The sequence below is a fragment of the Rhinopithecus roxellana genome, chromosome 20, assembly GCF_007565055.1.
Source record: "Rhinopithecus roxellana isolate Shanxi Qingling chromosome 20, ASM756505v1, whole genome shotgun sequence".
Lineage (NCBI taxonomy): Eukaryota > Metazoa > Chordata > Mammalia > Primates > Cercopithecidae > Rhinopithecus > Rhinopithecus roxellana.
Window position 1 is genome coordinate 964,178 of NC_044568.1, and position 20,798 is coordinate 984,975.

The window sequence follows — 20,798 nt, forward strand, 5'->3', positions numbered from 1 at the left end:
GGCCTTGGGGTAAGAGCGTGTTTGGTGCATTCAGAGAGCAGCGAGGAGGCCAGTGTGGAAGTAGAAAGGAGACTGAAATCAGAGGGAGTCCAGAGGGACTCAGTCATCTGTGGTCTTTGGCTTTTACTTTGAGAATAGTGGGAAGGTATATATATTGGGCAGAGGAGTGTTTGACTTAACTCATGTGTTCTGGACCACACAGCTGATTCATGTCAGAGAATTCTACCACGAGGCTTTTTTTTTGAGTGAGAGAGAGATGGGATCTCACTCTGTCACCCAGGCTGGAGGGCAGTGGTGTGATTACAGCTCACTACAGCCTCTAACTCCTGGGCTAAAGCTATCCTCCCACCTTGGCCTCCCAGGTAGCTGGGATGACGGGTGCACACCACCATGCATGGCTAACTTTCTTTATTTTTGTAGAGACAGGGTCTTGCTATCTTGCCCAGGCTGTTCTCAAACTGCTATCCTTAATTGAATCTCCTATTTCAGCCTCAAAAATTGTTGGAATTACAGGTGTGAACCACTGTGCCCAGCCACACATGAGCTTTTAACTCCACAGTTTTCTCTCTGCTAGAAGTGAATCCAGTAACAAAGTCCTGGCAGCTGCAGGTCTCCTGCTCATGGCTTCTGGTTCTTGTCTCATTCCAAAGCGCCCGCTGCCACTCTGAGCCCCATTCCTCCACTCATGGCAAGGAGTCCCTCTCCCATTGCACTGAGGACACACATGGCCGTCATTCATCTATTTATGCAACAAATATTTAGCTGGGAACTATACTAGTTGTCAGGAAGACCACAGAGAATGAGAAATATTCCCTGTCCACGAGAGAGTCTCCAGTTTATTGGAAGGAAACAAGAGAACAGGCAGTTATCCTCCAGTATTAATGGGAAGAGAAGTGGATGAAGAAAATCAGAGAAGCTAGTGCAGACAGAGAGAATCGACGAGGGCTTCCCTGAGGACATGAAGATGTAAACTCCTAGCTGGGTTGTTGAAGGGGAGAGAATAGCCATTTGTACCACAGTAGCAGCAGCAGATGCAAAGGCCCTGTGGTTGGAGGGGCCTGGGACATCCAGGGGAGTGAAAGGAGAGTGAAGCTACGTTGTAGGGAAGAAGCACCCTAGCAATGATGGAGTTGGAAAGCCAGGTAGGGCCTGAACATATAAGTCCATGAAAGCACCTCAATCTTTATCATGAAAATAATGGGATGCCACTGTGGCATTTTAAGCAAGAGGGGACTTGGTTGGGTGAGAGACTCACTGTGGTTGTGTGTGAAGCCCAGTGTAAAGGAAAGCAATGTGCCTTGTGCAGGTGAGAGATGATGGCAGGTAGTGGTGGTTGAGATGGAAAGAAGTAGATGAATTCTAGAGACAGCTGGGAGGAAAGAAATGACAGTTCCTGGTTATGGTTGAGACACGAGGGATCAAAGAAAGATGGAAGTGCAAAGGATATCCGACAGGTTTCAGACTTGTGGAGTGATGCACGGCCATGCTTTTCACGGGGACAGGGTGCCGGAGATGCAGGAACCACAGCGTCCCACTGCGTGCCTGTGTCTTCCTACAAGATCATCCTCAAACCCTGAGCGTGTTTTCCGTGTGCTTCCTTTTTGCAGAGGGCCAAGATCAGTCAGGGAACCAAGGTCCCAGAAGAAAAGACGACCAATACTGTCTCCAAATTTGACAACAATGGCAGCAGAGACCGGATGAAACTGACTGATTTTAACTTCCTAATGGTGCTGGGGAAAGGCAGCTTTGGCAAGGTACAGTATGATGTGGTGACTCCACCTGCTCTGGAAGGAACATCTAACAAGGCAGGCACATTTGCTGTTCCTATGGGGCGGACGTCCTAGTGGGAGGGAGAGTAAGAAGTAAATAGACCCACACTACACTTTGTAATGAATACCATGAAGGAAATGAATGGAGTGCTCTCTCACAAACAAAAAGGGGACCCGTTCAGACAGTCTGAGGAGGTGACACATAGGCTGAGACCTGGAGGATGAGAAAGAACTAGCTATACTTTCAAAGAGCTAGGAAAAAATGTTCTCAGAAGAGAGCAAGTGCAAAAGTTCCAGGGTGGGGACAGGCTGGGTGCATCCTAGGAACCATCAGAAGGTGTTGGGGCAAAATGTCGCTAGTAGAAGGAGGTATAGGATGTGATGTTGCAGAGACAAGCAGGACCCAAGGATGCAAATCTCATAAGCTACGGTGAGGAGTTTGGGTTTCCTTCACATTGCAGCGGGGAGCCATTGAACGTTTTTAAGCAGAGCAGTGATACGATCGGATTTGCCTTTTGGAAAAGATCACTCTGACAGCTGAGAACGGAAATCGTTCCTTTCAAACAGTAGCACAGTGGAAGGGTGACCCTGGGACTCGTAGAGTGGTTCTGGATGCTTTTATAGATACTGTGAGATGCTGTTTTACTGAAGTTGAGATTGTGTTGTCAGTATTTCTGACTCGTTTAGTGTTGTTTTGGGGTTTTTAGTCCCTTTGCGTGCCATGAAGATGTCTAGCATAAATCTCATACCATGAACTTAGGTGTGCAAAAAATATAAATTTATTTTCCATCTATGTAACGTAAGCCAAAAACCTGGGAGTTATCCCTGAGTTTCCCTCTTTGCTGTATTCCCACCATCCCTGCCCACTGCCCCCCGCAACCATGTATAATGCCCTGGCGAATGCTGACAGTTCCTTCAAAGTATATCACATATTCACTAACTTCTCTTCATCTCTCTAATACTACCCTAGTCCAAACCATTAATATCACCTGGATAAGTACAGAAACTCCTCAGTGGCTTCTCAATCCCAATCTTGTTACCTGTAATTAATCCCAATCCCAATCTTGTTGCCTATAATTAATCCCAATCCCAATCTTCTTGCCTATAATTAATCCCAATCCCAATCTTCTTACCCATAATTAATCCCAATCCTAATCTTCTTGCCTATAATTAATCCCAATCCGAGTCTTGTTACCTATGATTAATCCCAGTCCCAATCTTGTTACCTATGATTAATCCCAATCCCAGTCTTGTTGCCTATAATTAATCTTGTTACCTATAATTAATCCCAATCTTCTTGCCTATGTTTAATCCCAATCCCAATCTTGTTGCCTATAATTAATATACTTTCTACTTCACAGCCCTAATAATTTTTTAAAGCTTACATTAAGTCAAGGAGCTCCCCTGCTTAAGACCCTCCAATGACTTTCCATCCAATTAGAAGAAATTCTGTGTTACATCCTTAGCTTGTATCACCCTTTATCATCTGGTGTTCTCTGTGTGGCTTCTTTTCTTCTTTTCCTCCTCATCACCCACTGTGCTCTGGCCACAACCTCAGCTCTTGGGTCACTGAAACACACAAAGCTCCTTTCCCTCTTAGAAGCTTTGTGATTCTGCTCACTTTGCTGTTTGCATGGCCGGCTCCTTCCTGCAATTCACATCTCAACTTAGACGCCACCTCTTCTGAAAAATCTTCCCCAACTACCCACTCAAAGTTGCCTCTCATTCACTGTCCGTTATATTTAACTCTCTCATAGCACCCATTACTGAGCGATGCTTTTCTTGTGTCCTCGTTGATTTTTCTCTCTTCCCTTTCTAAGGTCTAAGCTCCACAAGAATAGGGATCGTCTCTGTCCTGGTCACCACTGTGTTCTCAGAGCCTAGGGATGGAATTCATTCAGTGCCTAGATTGAATGCATGGATTCTCTGTCTGTGGGTGGCAAGGGTATCTGCTGAGATGGACTAAGGAATCTGAAATGATGGCTGAAAGTCTGAAGAGCCTCAGCATGGGATGGGAATAGAGATTAAGGGCAGCCACTAAGATGGCCCATCCAGTCCCTAAGGTTGGGAATAGGCAGTTGGCAGTGGTCCACAACGTTGTATGGTTTTTACCAGCAGCTCTGAGCATCCCTGGGGTAGAGATGGAGAAGGAGATGGTGGATTTGAGCTAAGGGTGAGATTAGTAGAATCAGTGAACTAGATTATGGAAGAAAGAGAGTTAAGGATTCTGGGAAGAGAAATGTCCACTGCAGATCCACAGAGCCTGTACCAAGTGCTCAGGAAAAGTGTGTTGAATACATGAATGGAAGTGGTATCTAGATTGGGTTGGGGAAGACATCTAGCATAAAGGGAGTCATCACCTGGGTGGGAAAAAGGGAGTTTAGAAGTCTAGGGATGAAAAAAAAAATGGATGAGGTCAAGATACGTAAAATGTTAGGAAGAATTGAGGTATTTAGATTTCAAATATGGAGCAGTTTCTCTGATGATGGGGAAGAAAGTGGCCTAAATAAAGAAGAGGTTCTAATAAGCTGAGTTTTAAAAAATTAAATGAGCACTTTTTTTTTTTTTCTTTTTGAGACAGAGTCTCACTCTGTTGTCCAGGCTGGAATGTAGTGGTGCATTACGGTTCACTGCAGCCTCGACATGCTGGACTCAAGCAGTCCTCCTGCTTCAGTCCCCTGAATAACTGGAACTACAGACATGCACCACCACGCCTGGCTAATTTTTGTTTTTGTTTTTGTTTTTGTTTTTCTGAGTCAGAGTCTTACTCTGTTGCCCAGGCTGGAGTGCAATGGTGCCATGTCGGCTCACTGCAAACTCTACCTCCCTGGTTCAAGTGATTCTCCTGCCTCAGCCTTGCGCTTGGCTAATTTTTGTAGTTTTTAGTAGAGACAGGGTTTCACCATGTTGACCAGGCTGGTCTCAAACTCCTGACCTCATGTGATTCATTCGCCTCAGCCTCCTAAAGTGCTGGGATTACCGACATGAGCCACCGCGCCTGGCCTAATTTTTGTATTTTTTTGTAGAGACGTGATCTCACTATGTTTCCCAGGCTGTCCAAGTACTTATTAGCTCAAGCGGTCCTCCTGCCATGGCCTCCAAAAGTGCTAGGATTACAGGTGTGAGCCCCTGCACCTGTCCTAAATCATATATATATATATATGTATATGTATATATATATATATGTATATGTATATATATATATATATATATATGTATATGTATATATATATATATATATATGTATATGTATATATATATATATATATGTATATGTATATATATATATATATATATATATTTTTTTTTTTTTTTTTTTTTTTGAGATGGCGTTTCTCTCTTGTTGCCTAGGCTGGAGTGCAATGGCACGATCTCGGCTCACTGCAACCTCCACCTCCCAGGTTCAAGTGATTCTCCTGCCTCAGCCTTTTCGAGTAGCTGGGATTACAGGAATGCGCCACCACACCCAGCTAATTTTCCACTCTTAGTAGAGACAGGGTTTCTCTATGTTGGTCAGGCTGGTCTTGAACTCCCAACCTCAGGTGATCCACCTGTCTTGGCCTCCCAAGGGCTGGGATTATAGGCATGAGCCACTGCACTTGGCCATGATATTCTTAATAAGCAATGCATTCACATGGTTCATCATTAAGATTATATTAAAAGGATAAACACTGAGAAGTCCTGCTCCTACCCAAGTTCACATCCTTCTCTGACCACTCACTGCTGCTACTCTCCCTATGTGAACACGTTTATTGTGTTAATTTGTGTCTTTCCAGTCCCCCGAGGTAATCTAACATTTTTATTCTTGTCCTTGTTAACTCAAAAGTTTGTGTACTGTGCCTGTTTTTGATCGCTTAACAAAACAGATGAGAGGATGTTTGATGGAGGATTGGAAGTTCTGGAGGATCCCATGGGAAGGATGGGGGTTGGGGGATAGTGGGTGGAGTCGTGGGAGAATGGATCACTGGGGAGCAATGAGAGAATAGATCATATGTCTCCATGGAAACTGTTATAATCATTGAGAGCTCTGTTCCAGACTGGAGATGTAGCATCAGATAAATCATAGATGAAAACAACAATATGTCATGAAAACAAAGTAGAATAACACCTCTATGATCCTTTAAAACAGAGTAATCCTTTGCAACTCTAGTATTGCCGACCAGTGTTGTAAATTAATGCAGGTTTTGTATTTGAATTCCAACTTTGAACATTTTGCAGTCTGGTTAGGTATATAGATCAATCTCCATAAACAGAAGAACACAGCTGCAGTGATTTGCTCTTCCCCTTCTGAAGATGAAAGAGATCGGGCTTTGGGGTAATCTGTTTCCACCTCCCTTAACCCAGGAAAAACAAAACAAAACAAAAAATATGTTTTTAAACACTAATGACCGTGAGCGTTGGCTCATGCCTGTAATCACAGCACTTTGGGAGGCCGAGGTAGGCAGATCAAAGTCAGGAGTTCAAGGCCAGCCTGGCCAATATGGTGAAACCCCATCCCTACTAAAAATACAAAAATTAGCTGGACATGGTGGTGGGCACCTGTATTCCCAGCTACTCAGGAGGCTGAGGCAGGAGAATCACTTGAACCCAGGAGGTGGAGGTTGCAGTGAGCCGAGATCACACCACTGCACTCCAGCCTGGGTGACAGAGCAAGACACTTGTCTCAAAAAACAACAAAAACAACAACAACAACAACAACCCCACTAATAATTTGTGGGGTGACTAGGGAATGGCACAAAAGGCCTGTAAAAATGGAACAAGGCAGGAAGCAAGAGTGAAGGACATTGAATTTCAAATATGTAAGCTCGTTTCAAAATCTTCCAAAAGAAGAAAACTGGAGAGTTTGTTTTTTTGAACAGGAAAAAGTGTTTACCTGGAAGGGCTATCATACGAAAGCGGGGCCTGTTGGCATGGCTGGCTTACTCGGAGGTAGATGCCTTCTAGGACTTTTAATACAGAGCATTCAAATGTATCATTCACATTTAAAAATTGTTTTATTTCTCAACTTTCATTTCAGCTACAGAGGGTACATGTGCAGGTTTGTTATGTGGTTATATTATACCCAGGTAGTGAGCATAGTACCCAATAGGTAGTTTTTAATTTATTGCTTAATGGTGCTTAGAATTTTATCCTTAACTCTGTTTTTATAATGCCTTGAAACTTTAACTTGAGTTTTGCCAACATCTTCAAGAATTGAACCTTGAATGATTGCTGGAGTCAAAATTATGCTGCACATATATAAATTGGGCAGATCTATACCATCCAGATTGATGATACAAGCTTACCTTAAAAAGTAAATACAGCAAATACTTGATCAAGCATATACACAGCACAAGGATAACTCTTTATATTATAGACATGATTCCTCTAACCCTAATGTGCTGCCTTAATAAACATGCATTAAATATTTAATGAATGCTAATACTGTGTGTCTTCTGAGACTTCATATGTGCTCATGGTAATGATTTGTATGATACACGTCTTTAAAAAATAATATGCAGGAAAGTTTGAATGGAGGTTTTCTTGTTCTCTTACACCCCTGACTCTTGCCTACAGATGGAACTGAGCTAATGTACGTGAGTTGAGATGGGGTCGGGGGATAGAAGGGGGCTGGGGGAAGCAGCTGGTGTGCTATGGTGGACATAGATCTACAACTATAAAGAAGCTCAAACCTAATAGCACAGAAGAGCTATGTAAAAATGGTATTTACTGGAAAATGGAAATAGCCCAAATGGTATATTCATAATAAATACAAGAAAATGAAGTGACTCTCTCCTCTCTCTCTCTTTCCCTCTCTCATGCACATGCATATGTCTATCTATCTATCTATCTATCTATCTATCTATCTATCTATCTATCTATCTAATCTAATCTATCAGTCTATCTAATCTATCATCTATCTACCTATCTATCTATGATCTATCTACCTGTCATCTATCTATCATCTATGTATCATCTATAATCTATCTACCTATCATCTATCTTACTATCTATCCTCTATCTACCTATCATCAATCAACCAATCAATCAATCAATCGATCATCTATCTGTCTTCATAGAAAGATTTTCGTAACATAATATCAAATAAAAATAAAAGCAAATTACAGAACATTATGATTGGCAATATAAAATGTATATAGACCAATTCCTTTTGTGTAATATACTCATGGTCCCTCCTTTTATTAAACTTTTTCTTCAACATTTCATTGTGAAAATTTAAAAACTGGAAAAGTTGAAATAATTGCATAATGAACATCCGTAACACCCACCACCTGGATTCCACAAGTAACATTTGACTGTGTTTGCTTTATCATGTATCCATCTGTCTATCCATCCATCAACCCTTTTTTAATGCATTTTAAAGTGAGTTGCTTTAATCCGTACCCTTTACATTTGCAGGTAACTGTAAGTGCACTTTACATGCAGCATGTGTACCATTTAACCAGAATTCAATATTTGCAATGATTATTTTAAAGGTAAAATTACATATACTGAAATGCAGGTATCTTAAGTGTATCGTTCTCTGAGTTTTGAAAAATGCATAGTTTTTAAAATGCAGTGGAGGTATAAACATTCATTAAAAAAAAATCACACAGGCATGAAAGCAACTGTGATGTTTGGTGTGTTCCATGGGCACCTGTGGGAATGGGATTTGCCCTAGTTGAAGCCAGAGAAGGCTTCTGTGAAAAAGTGGCTCGAGCTATAGCTAAAGGACGAGTTAAGTTAACTATACAAACAGAGGAAATAGTAAATGAAAATCTCAGAATGTCTCCTTGTTCCTGGCCCCCACCCCCAAAATAGGTTTGGTTAATCTGTGTGGCTGACAGGGCACCTAAACTCCTTTTATTAGGGTAGATTCATCTGCTGTAACAAATAGACCCCCAAATATATACTGGCTCAGACATAATAGAAGTTTAATTTTCAATAAACTTCTAAGTTTAAGAAGTTTAAGACAGGCGCGCCTGGCCCCACCCACTCTCTCCATATGGTGATTAAGGGACAAGGTGCCTTCCGTCCTATATGGCTCCATTAATCCCTAGAGCTTTGTTTTCTCTGCAGTCACGGTGGAGGAGGCACAAGCTGCTTCTTAAAAGTCTCAATTTGGGAAGTGGCACCAATCACTTCTGCCTACTCTCTACTGGAGAAAATGTAGCCACGTGGCCACACTTCCGTGCAAAGGAGGCCGGGAGAACAATTTGGGTGGATGACGCGTTGTCTCAGCTGCGCTCCCTACTTTTCAGCCCTGGCTGGAATTTTTCTTGGTGACACACAAAAGACCTTCTGACTTTTCCCTTTAGAGCTCCCAATGTATCACACTCCACACACAAAAAACTTCAAGTGCCTCTTCTCTGTGGCATTTCTTTGTGTTCGAATCATGGAGCATGCCAGGTGTTAGTGGTAACTTTCTTGAAGCCTAGCATGAGCCAGGAATAAGTCAAGTAGGAAGAAGTCAGCAGCTTATGAAATTACAAAGAAAAAGTGAAGTGTCTATAGCAACGAGGTGCCCAGGTATCACATTTTTTCTTTTTTAAAAATCCCATCCAGTTCTGTTGCTGTCTATCATCTAAGATGATCTAAAATCAGAAGCAGAGAGGTGAGAGACAGAACCATTAAACTTCCCCATCTAGTGTTTGACTTTCCTAAAATAATCCCAAGATACTGAACCAATGACATTACATGCCTGGGTGATCACTAAGGAGGCTGTGAAAGATCTGGTGGTGGCCGCTTCCACTAGGGTACCCCTAGAAACTTGGCATTTGTGTCACACTCTCCAAGATGCTGGCATCAACTTTTGTAGCTCAAAATTCAGACTGTGCAACAGAGTTGACTATAGTCTTGGCCAAGTTTCCCAAATATTAGTCATTTATGCACCTGTTGTGGGTTTTTCTTTGCCATTACATGCCTCCTTTATGCGATCATATTTTTCTTTAAAGTGACTTTAACTTCACTTCCTTTTCTTCTTAACATTGCCCTAAGCCATAATATATGTGAAATCACAAGTTTGATATACCAGTTATGTATTTATTTTAATGTGTTTTAGGAGAATATAGTAAAAGAAGAGTAATTTTGTCCTTGTACTAGTACCTGAACCACATTTGGTGAAAAACTGTCATAAAATCCTACACTCACACAATGTAAGGTTGAGGTGATTTGGCAGCTTGATTACCATGGTATTTCTAAGAATGTGAAGTCTTTTGTTATAATTTGTGTGCGTATCTGGAAGTTACAAAAAGTCTGTGTTCATCCCCCTCCTCCATATCCTTTCCTTCAAATAAGGAATATGCTCAATACTCCCTGTATCCTTAAAAATCTTTCCTGTGATCTTGACCTCCCTCCACCCTCCTTTACTCACTAAATATATCCAGACAGCAAAGCTACTCTTTGGAGATTTGCTACCTTCATTTCTTCCCCACCCACTCCTTTTGTATTATGTCTCCTCCCCTTAGCAACTTTCAGAAACATCTGTCTCCCAGGTTATCAGCAGTCTCATAACTCATACCTCTCCAGATCTGAGCATAAGACATCCTGGCTTCTCAGGGGAGTAGGGCAGACATGAGGGGAAGAGAACTGGTAATAAGATTGGAATTCATACATTATTCTGGGGAGAAGTCATCACCTTTATAGTAACTTCCCACTGAAAGGCACAACTAAGGATTCATTCATTCAAGAAGTATTTATTGAGCATCTACTATATGCCAGGTACCCTTGTAGGTACAGAGGCAATGTCTGTGAACAAAACAAACAAATATATCTGCCTGCCCCTCATGAAACTTATATTCTAGTGGTGGTGATGGTGATGATGAAGATGATGATAATACCTAATATTTTTGGGTCCTTACTACGTGCCAGGCTCTGTTATAAGTGCTTAGTATGTATTCATTAGCTCACACTTATTCTGTGATGCAGCTACTGTTGTCCCCATTTTACAGATAAGGAGAGTGAGATGCAGAAAGTTGAAATAACTTGTTAAAGTCACACAGCTAGTAAATGGCATTAAACAGATCAGCTTTGATTTAGATGTGTATGATTTGGGGCTCTTTTTTTTTTTTTTTTCTCAAGAGAGAGTCTCACTCTGTTACCCAGGCTGGAGTACAGTGGTGCAATCATAGCTCACTGCAGCCATGAACTCCTTGGCTCAAGTGATCTGCCTGCCTCAGCCTCCCAAAGTGCTGGGATTACAGGCATGAGCGCTATGACTAGCTGATTTTGGGATCTTGATTGCTTGATACTTACCATGTAATTTCCTAGTTTTAACAGTGATTACCTGGAATGTCACAAACATGTTCTAGGAGGTTAGTCATTTTTCCCTCTTATTTCCTCATCTTTCCCTCTAAATGCTAAGCAGAGTTTGCGGCCAGGGGCAGTGGCTTGCACCTTTAATCTCAGTGCTTTGGGAGGCCAAGGCAGGAGGATCACTTGAAAAGGAGATGGAGCAACATAGGGAGACCCCATCTCTACAAAAACGAAAAAAACAACAAAAAAAATTGCATCCCTTATTTTCAGTGTAAGCTGCTGCCATTAGACAAATCACATGCTCCTAGTGATGGAGGGCTCTGGGTTTTCTGTTCTTCCTCATCGCTCTGTGCTTATTGGCTACCTATCCATGTGTAAATAACACATATGCCATGTGCTCATTGGAACTGTGAGTCATCCGTAGGGATTCCAACGAGGGCCCATGAGAATGGCTTTCACTCCTCCGGCCTCTGCCTTTCTGACCTCCTCCACAGGCTTCAGCCTTTTGGGATTCCCCAAGTCTTGGAAGCATCTCTGTTGAGTGCATTGACTCCTTAACTGGTTCCTTTTCAACCTTCAACCTCCATTTTCCTAACCCTTACCAACTCTACCGCCCAGCTGCACCCACTCCAATTCCACTCACACCTTGCCTGTTATCTCCAACGTTTTGGAGCTCATGCTCATTGACAAGGACCTTGCCATGGATTTGCATGCATTATATCATATTAATTCTCACCATAATCCTGGAAGGTAGTTACTGATAATCACTCTACTATATAGAAATTGTAAGGCAGAGAGGTTAAGTGACTTCTCCAAGATCACACAGCTGGAAGGAGGCAGGACCTTGAAAGCTGGTTTTGTGATATCAGTTGCCTCTTGCCATCTCTTCTCCACTTTGGGGTCCACACATCTTCCCAAACCACTAGTTTAAGATTTTTTTTTTTTTTAACAGAGTCTCACTCAGTCACCCAGGCTGGAGTGCAGTGACATGATCATGGTTCACTGCAGCTTCAACCTCCCAGACTCAAGCAATCCTCCCATCTAAGCCTCCCAAGCAGCTGGGACTACAGGCACATGCCACCACACCCAGCTAATTTTTTGATTTCTTTTTTTTTTTTTTTCTTGTAGAGACAGGGTCCCACTTTGTTGCCCAGGCTAGTCTCCAACTCCTGGGCTCAGGGAATCCTCCTGCCTTGCCCTCTTAAAGTGCTGGGATTATAGGAGTGAACCACCGTGCCCAGTCCAAACCACTCGTCTTTCCTCTTCCTTTTCTCCTTTCTTCCTTCCTTCCTTGCCTTTCTCTCTTTTTGTCTTTTTTGAAATAGCAGTTACAAAACAATTATAAGAGCTTCCTAATGAGGCCAGGTGTGGTGGCTCACGGCTATAATCCCAGAGCCTCTAGAAGCCAAGCCTGGAGGATTGATTGAGCTCAGGAGTTCGAGACCAGCCCAGCCTGAGCAACATAGCAAGACCCCGTCTCTAAAAATGTGTTTAAAAATTAGCCAGACACAGCTGGGTACGGTGGGTCCCATCTGTAATCCCAGCACTTTGGGAGGCTGAGGCGGGTGGATCATGAGGTCAGGAGTTCAAGACCAGCCTGGCCAACATAATGAAACCCCATCTCTACTAAAAATACAAAAAAAAAAAAAAAAAAAATCAGCCAGTCGTGGTGGCACATGCCTGTAATCCCAGCTACTCAGGAGGCTGAGGCAGGAGAATTGCTTGAACCCAGGAGGTGAAGGTTGCAGTGAGTCGAGATCATGCCACTGCACTGCAGCCTGGGTGACAGAGCGAGACTCCATCTCAAAGAAAAAAAAAGCCAGACACAGTGGCACATAGCTGTAGTCCTAGCTACTCTGGAGGCTGAGGCAGGAGGATTGGTTGAGCCCAGGAGTTCGAGGCTAAAGTGGGCTATGATTACACCATTGCACTCCAGCCTGGACAGCAGAGGGAGACCCTGTCTCTTAAATGTTTACAAAGCTGCATAATGACGTTTGTGGGTTTCTCTTTCTTCCATGAAAAAAAAAGCAAAAAATGATATCCCATGACTGCATTGATATGAAGACAAATATGTTAATGTTACATATTAAAACATGTACTTCCACCTAAGTTCACTGTTTTTCTTGCGATTTAAAAAAAAATTAAAGTGCATTATGAACCCTGAAAACAGCATGGGCCCTGAGCACTGTGCCTGGTGGGATTTGATGGAGAAGTCGGCCCTATTTTCCAGCTCCAGCATGTCAATAGCACCTCCCTCCGCAGCCTCCAAGCTTGTCTCCCCGAAGGCCAGGGTGCTTAACTACCATGCTCTGTGAGCATGAGAGAACATTCCAGAGTTCCAGGCCCCAGACCGCAGTGTCTTTTTTTTTTCTAAGACAGAGTCTTGCTCTGTCACCCAGGCTGGAGTGCAGTGGGGCGATCTCGGGTCACTGCACCTCCTGGGTTCAAGCAATTCTCCTGCCTCAGCCTCCCGAGTGGCTGGGATTACAAACGCTCACCACCACGCACAAGTAATTTTTACATTTGTAGTAGAGACAGGATTTCACCATGTTGGCCAGGCTGGTCTCGAACTCCTGGCCTCAAGTGATCTGCCTGCCTCGGCCTCCCGAAGGGCTGGGATTACAGGCATGAGCCACCGCGCCTGGCCTCACAGCATGGTCGTCTGGAGCCAAGCGCGGCACCAAATTTTAACAGGAAGAAATTGCCTGAGGAGATTAAAAGGCAGCTTAGTTCATGCCAGGAACAAAGGCCTTCTCTAAAGTCTGAGCTTCTGGTGTGGGAGTCTCTACTAATTTTAATCTCATTAGTGGTATGTATTCACACACAGACATATACATACATACATTAGATGTGATTATATAATCCTACAGACAAAAGCACTTCCCTGTACTTCAGCCTGCTTTGCTATCTTCCTGCACCATATGGTGAGTTTCTTTATCATATGGTTCACAGATAGCTCAAAGTGTTTGCTACCTGTTTCCTTAATCCTTTTCCAGAGAACCTTTTTGACATTTGCTGTCTGATCTTGGATTCCTGCCCTCTCTTTGGTTCTATCGCAATTATGTCACTTCCCTGCCCCCACCAAGCCTTCAACCTTTCCTTCTTTCATATGCAATTCTGATTGCAATGTGTGTGTGTGTGTGTGTGTGTGTGTGTGTGTGTGTTTTGCCAACTCATCTTCCCAGATCCTTGTGAGGTCCTTTTTCCACCATCCCGAATTTTCCAGGTATCTCCTCAATGAAGTGACTTAACTGCTCTTCTGCAGCCTCTGCCTTCAATTCTCAGAAGGTAGTACGTTACAAGGCAAGTGTGTTCATTTTTCGCAAGAAAATTAATTATACCAAGGAAAATGAAATATCAGGAATTTAAGTTTTACAACCTTCCATCTGCTGCAAGTAGATTGTCAAGCCAGAGTGAGTAAAGTGGGTATTTGCTGAGAAGACGTGGCTTGTTTCTGTGTATCTCAAGACACCCAGAGGCAAGAAGTGCCACCTGAATGAGAGAGCTTCCAGCAGTCTGATAACCATGGCTCCATCTGGGGGGGTGTAGGGGGGCCCCCAACCTACCATCCCTGCTTCTCGATGGCATCTCTCTGCAGATGCGCATCAGTACCACCTCTCTCAGCCTCGTTGATGCTTCTTGAGTCTCCATGTCTAATTCTCACATCTAGAATGTCCTAAGAATCTAAAATCCCAGGAAAGAAAAACTGACAGGTCAGTGTGGATCAGGGATCCCTAGGATCCAATTCGCTGTGACCAGGGGGAGGGGTTACTTTTCCAACCATCCATCAGGAAGGATGACAGGAAAAGAAAATAGGATATGGGCAGTTTTCCTATGGGAAAGAATAAAACGATGGGCGTGTCTGGCACGCAGGCCAAAGTAGGAGTTTCCTTTAAATGTGTATTCTTTTTTATTTTATTTATTTGTTTATTTTTGAGATGGAATCTCACTCTGTTGCCCAGGCTGGAGTGCAGTGGCACGATCTCGGCTCACTGCAACCTCAGCCTCCTGGATTCAAGTAATTCTCCTTCCTCAGTTTCCCTAGTAGCTGGGATTATAGGCACACATCACCATGCCCAGCTAATTTTTTTTTTTTTTTTGTATTTTTAGTAGAGACGGGATTTCACCATGTTGGCCAGGCTAGTCTTAAACTCCTGACCTCAAATGATCCATCTGCCTTGGCCTCCCAAAGTGCTGGGATTAAAGGCATGAGCCACTGTGCCCGGCCTTTAATTTTAATGTTTTAGAGACAGCATCTGGTTTTGTTGCCTAGGCTGGAGTGCAGTGGCATGACCTTAATTCACTGCAGCCTTGAACTCCTGGACTCAAGCGATCCTCCTGCCTCAGCCTCCCTACTAGCTGGGACTACAAGTGCATGCCCCCATGCCTGGCTCATTTTTGTTTTCTTCTAGAGACGGGATCTCATTATGTAGACCAAGCTGGTCTTAAACTTCTGGCCACCAGCAATCCTCCTGCCTCAGCCTCCCAAAGCAGTGGGATAATGAGTGTGAGCCACGTTGCTGGGCCCTGTGTTTTCTTTAAAATGTTGCCTGATTCTTTGGGAAAAATATCACAGAGATAAATCAAGTCCTCTTGTAGAAGGACCAGATAGAGCCTATTAACATGGAAACTCCGTCTCAGGTGATCATTCATGGCTGCTGGTCCAATTATCATGCTATCATGGTACCTGCCATCCTCTGCGTATCCATCTCAACTTTATCTCTATGTGTTATTTCAGAAATTTACAGTCCTGGTAAAATGAATCCCTGGTTGCTAACAGCATCACCCATAATCTTTTCTATAATACAACAAACATAATGGCAGAAATTTGTAGATTGTAATCATCTGACACCCATGATAAATATTTCGGATGTACAAATGTGGATGGTACCTATGATTATTCATGCCGTAGTTGTTTCAAGCCCCCACCCCACCCCACAGTTTCACCTTATATACTGACCTCATTGAACACCACTGTGGAGATTGATAATGTTTTTGGAGCACTGGGAACTCATCTGACTGTTTTATATGCATTGCTCATTTAATCGTCACAATGGGTCTTGTGAGGTGGGTGCTGTTGTTACCTCCATTTTTAAATTTGTAGATAAAGAGACAGAGTCTCTATTTTGCAGATGAGGGCATAGAGGCTCAGAGAGGTGAGACACTTGCAGTCCTGAAGCGGTGGAGGCAGGTTCCAATCAGGGAGCCTGGCTGCTGAATGTGTTGCCACTCAGCTCCACAGTCCCCTTGCACCCAGTCCCCCCGACTCCTGCTGTGCTGGAACCCCTTCTCTATTAGCAGTGGTCTGTAACTCCAACAACAAAGGGGGGCTGTGCTGACAAGGCAGATCAGATTATAAACAAGCTTTCTTCCGGCCACCTAATTGTTACCACGAATGACAGGCCTTTAAGGGTTTCATTTCATTGTCTTTCGGTAGAAGCCATCAATTATTAGTTTATTTTCCCAGCAACCATTTAAAAAAGAGTCAAATTAAATCTGCTTTTATTTTAACTATCCAGCTTTGTCAAATGTAATATATGATTCAAAGAAATTTGACTAAGCCATACATGTCACCAATGTTTATTTTATTTATTTATTTTTTTTGGCGTTTCTCTTCTTTTGTGAGTGTGAGTGGTGAGAACACTTATGATCTCCTCCCTTAGTATACTTCAAGTATATAACACAGTATTATTAACTGAATTACCATGCCATACCTTTTAAATTGCTAGTACTTATTTATCTTGTAACTGAAAGTTTATACTCTTTAATCAACATCTCCCTATTTTCTCTACGCCCAGCCCCTAGCAACCACCATTCTGCTCTCTGTTTCTTTAAGTTTGACTATTTTAGATCACACATATGTGAGATCATACAGTATTTGTCTTTTTTTTTTTTTTTTTTTTTTTTGAGACACAGTCTTGCTCTGTCTCCCAGGCTAGAGTATAATGGCACAGTCTCGGCTCACTGCAACCTCCGCCTCCCAGGCTCAAGCGATTCTCCTGCCTCAGCCTCCTGAGTAGCTGGAATTACAGGCATGCACTACTGTGCCCTGCCAAATTTTATATTTTTAGTAGAGATGGAGTTTCACCATGTTGACCAGGCTGGTCTCGAACCCCCGACCTGAGGTAATCCACCTGCCTTGGCCTCCCAAAGTGCTGGGATTGCAGGCATGAGCCACCGTGCCTGGCCCCAGTATTTGTCTTTTGGTATCTGGCTTATTTTGCTTAGGATAAGGTGCTCCAAGTTCACAAACATTTATTTTAGCTCAAAAGAACCCTTCAGTTACTGGAATTGATCAATATCAATTCTACTGGTAAAAATCAATTATACTGGTATCAACAATTAGACTTGACACAGCCCAGAGTGTGGAAATAGTAGTTCTCTAGCATTTCTTATTACAACCCAATTAGACATTTCTTATTAGACCCAACCACGCATCCTCATTTAAACACAGGGGCCAGGTATTTCAGGTTTCAATCTCCTTGTTCCACTCCTCCCCTTTCCAGCAGTCACTGTGAGTCATCCCTTCTAGGGGTGACTGTGTAGTGACATTTGCTTAACAATAGCAAGTCCACAGAAGCCAGAGATGACTGGGCTAAATGCACCTTCATTCTAAATTTCGTTTCACACTTCCACGGCTTTCTCGGCTAGTGGGCAAAAATTCTACTTGATTAAATTTCAGGTGTGACATGGCCTCATTTTAAAAGGTTTAAATCTTAATGCAACCTGCCAATCTGACCTCTGAAATGAGAAATTAGCTTATCTATCACACAGATCCATGCTTTTATCATCTATAAAGAGATTTTTAAATACAGAAAACCTTATGTAATAAATCAAGAAATAGTCAAGTTGTATCATCTAAGTTGATCTATATGCTGGATATCACTGCTCTTCTTTTCATCTGGCCAATGTGAAAACTGTATTCAAAAAGTGCTTCAGTCCTACCTACATGCACACTATTAATTCCCAAGCATCTTCTCTCCATTATATCACTTTCCAGTTTTTCCTGAGGTACGTCTTCACTTGGCAGAGTCTACCCAGTTGCCTTCTCCTAAACAGACTGTTAGAAGTCTGAAATCATTTTTAGACTGCTGGCTTCCTCTTCACTGCTAGAGGCAAGTGCATTTGATTCCTTCAAATCACATGACTTCACATCGGACTGATGTGGCCACTGTCAAATGTAACATTTAAACATATGTTTGTGTGGACATATGTGTTTGGAATATTTCATCCAAAGTCTGACGCCTAAGAATACACTTTGGAAAATCAGAATGAGGGCCTTCAAGATAAACTAGAATGTGATAGGACATCTTCATTTCTGGTCAAAGTTGGAAGTTTGGGAGAGCCTCAAAAGTGAAGAATTCACCAACAACCATGGTGAATGCAGTGTACGGAGTTCTTGTAAGTACCCAGTGGGATCTCCTTGCCCTCTCTCCAGATAGAGCTGATTTCTCAAGAGGGGTACAATAGGGAAAGAGCTTTACACACACACACTCAAATCAGCCTCCATGAATATTTGGAGGCTAGAATTTTTCAAAGATAGTTTGACAGGGAGAGGGGGTGGCTAGGGAATGGGTACTGCTGATTGGTTGGGGATGCAATCATAGGGGTGTAGAAAATGTCCTTATTCTCTGATTCCTCTTCTGGGTGGGGTCGCAGGACTGGTTTATGAGTTCATGTTGGGGTTGTCCAATAGTCAGAAAGGCAAAAGACCGAAAGACATCTCAAAAGGCTAATCTTTGATTCTGCAACAGTGATGTTATCTGCGGGAGTAACTGGGAAACTTGCAAGTCTTGTTTCCTCTGGAATAATGGCTGGTAATCCTTTATGTCTATACCTTAGCAGAATTCAGGCTCCTTTCATCCTCCTCACTTGGCAGTCTTTCATTAGTTTTACAAAGGCAGTTTAGTTAGGCTGTTATCGTGTAAACTATACACTAAATTTCTCCCAGAGTTAGCTTGGCCCAAATCCAGAAATGACTAAGGGCAGTTTGGAGGTCAAAAGCAAGATGAGGGTTGGTTAGATCGGATCTCTTCCACTGTCATCATTTACTGTTATAATTTTTGCAAAGGCGGTTTCATTCTTTGCTATATGTTAAGCTGCTAACATGCCTTATGTCATGGAATCATCATCATGGCCCTATGAACCCTTATTAATGGACTCTTGTCTATATTTTACCCCAATGTCCAACCTGTTGTGAGACCTCCTTTTTGTTGTTGTTGTTTGTTTGTTTTTGTTTTTTGTTTTTTTGAGACAGAGTCTCCCTTTGTTGCCCAGGCTGGAGTGCAGAGATGGGATCTCGGGTCACTGCAACCTCCACCTCCCGGGTTCAAGCGATTCTCCTGCCTCAGCCTCCCAAGTAGCTGGGACTACAAGTGTGCACCAACATGCCTGGCTAATTTTTGTATTTTTTAGTAGAGACAGGGTTTCACCATGTTGGCCAGGCTGGTCTCGAACTCCTAGCCTCAAGTGATCCACTTGCCTCAGCCTCCCAAAGTGTTGGGATTACCGACGTGAGCCACTTTGCCCGGCCAAGACCTCCTGTTTGGAATGGCTTTCCCCTCCATTCCAGGCCTCTGGTTATCAAAGGTGAGGTAGCTTAAGCCCTTCAGTGCTTAATCCCTGGTCCAGGTGGAAGGAGGACTTTGGCAAATCTGCATGCTAGAAAAGATGAGTTTGGAAGGACCTGGAAACCAGGGTACATAGTTCCTTCTTCCTTGAGATTTTAGAAGTTGACAGACGGTTTGCTGGTTTTGTAGGGAAATCCTATCTGCCACAGGGTATGTGGATTACCCAGGGAGGATCCTGGAGGTCATGTGACCAGTACCACCTCTAAGCACAGACAGTATGACCTTGCCTTTCGCTCTGGGCTTTGTGTAAGGATCTCCCAGGACATAGATTTCATTGTGATATTCATCGATTGCTCCAATTCACTTTCTGCCTCTCTGTTTCTTGCTTATGGAGAATGTGGGAAAGAATTCTCTATACATACCCACAGAAGGAGTTAGAACATCCTTCTTATCCTCCATAATTGTGCTTTCAAGTTAATAATTATGGCTTCCTTTTGAGGGAGAAACTATCATTATTCCCCTTTTATGGATTGGGGAACTGAGACTCAGAGAGGTTGAGTAACTCAGCCAAGAACACACAGCAAAGCACGTGACAGAGTCGGGATTTGAGCTCATGATTCCAAAGTCTGAACTTGTATCTTCCATGACTATAACTCTAATTAAATATAAGCTTCTGGATCACCAGACTCTGTCCATGCCGTAATCTCTTTCTTACATGGCAGAGATGGTCAGGATACCTGCCATGTGGTAATGATGTGGATGTGGAAGCTAACCTCCATTTGATTAGCTTGGGTGCACCAAGCTGCACCAGTTTTCTCTCGAAATTCTGCTCCTGAGTGGGTGAGTGCCCCGGGAAGAGCAGGTGGATGGAGTTTGCTCAGTTTTCCAGCTCCTGACCACCCTCATGGCCTCTAGCCAGCTTTCCTCTCTGTCCTCCCCCAGTGAGGGCCAGGCCTGCCACAGGCAGCCTCCCAATATTTAGAAGATTCCGATTTAGTTGGTCTGGACTGTGGCCCAAGCATCGGCTTCTAAAACCTCCACAGGGAATTCTAATGTGCAGCAGGGAGAAACAGCAGCTCAGTGCAGCAGGCAAGGCACATCCACGGAAGGGCTGGGGGAAGGGAGGAGACCATATTTGTCTTAAAACTCGGAGTTGAGCTTCTCTGACCTACCCTCTGCAGGTCTTCAGGGGGACTGGGAAGAACCCATGGAGGGGATAGCCCCA

General features: G+C 43.2%; 1 protein-coding gene across 2 annotated transcripts in view; it reads left to right on the forward strand.

Moving 5' to 3' along the window:
* The window catches only part of PRKCB (protein kinase C beta), a 392,285-nt gene that overhangs the window by 293,500 nt on the left and 77,987 nt on the right, over positions 1-20,798 (forward strand). For both annotated transcript variants that reach the window (XM_030924982.1, XM_030924983.1), the window contains exon 9: positions 1,608-1,754. In XM_030924982.1, the coding sequence (XP_030780842.1) occupies positions 1,608-1,754 (147 nt within the window). The remainder of the gene's footprint in view (positions 1-1,607; positions 1,755-20,798) is intronic.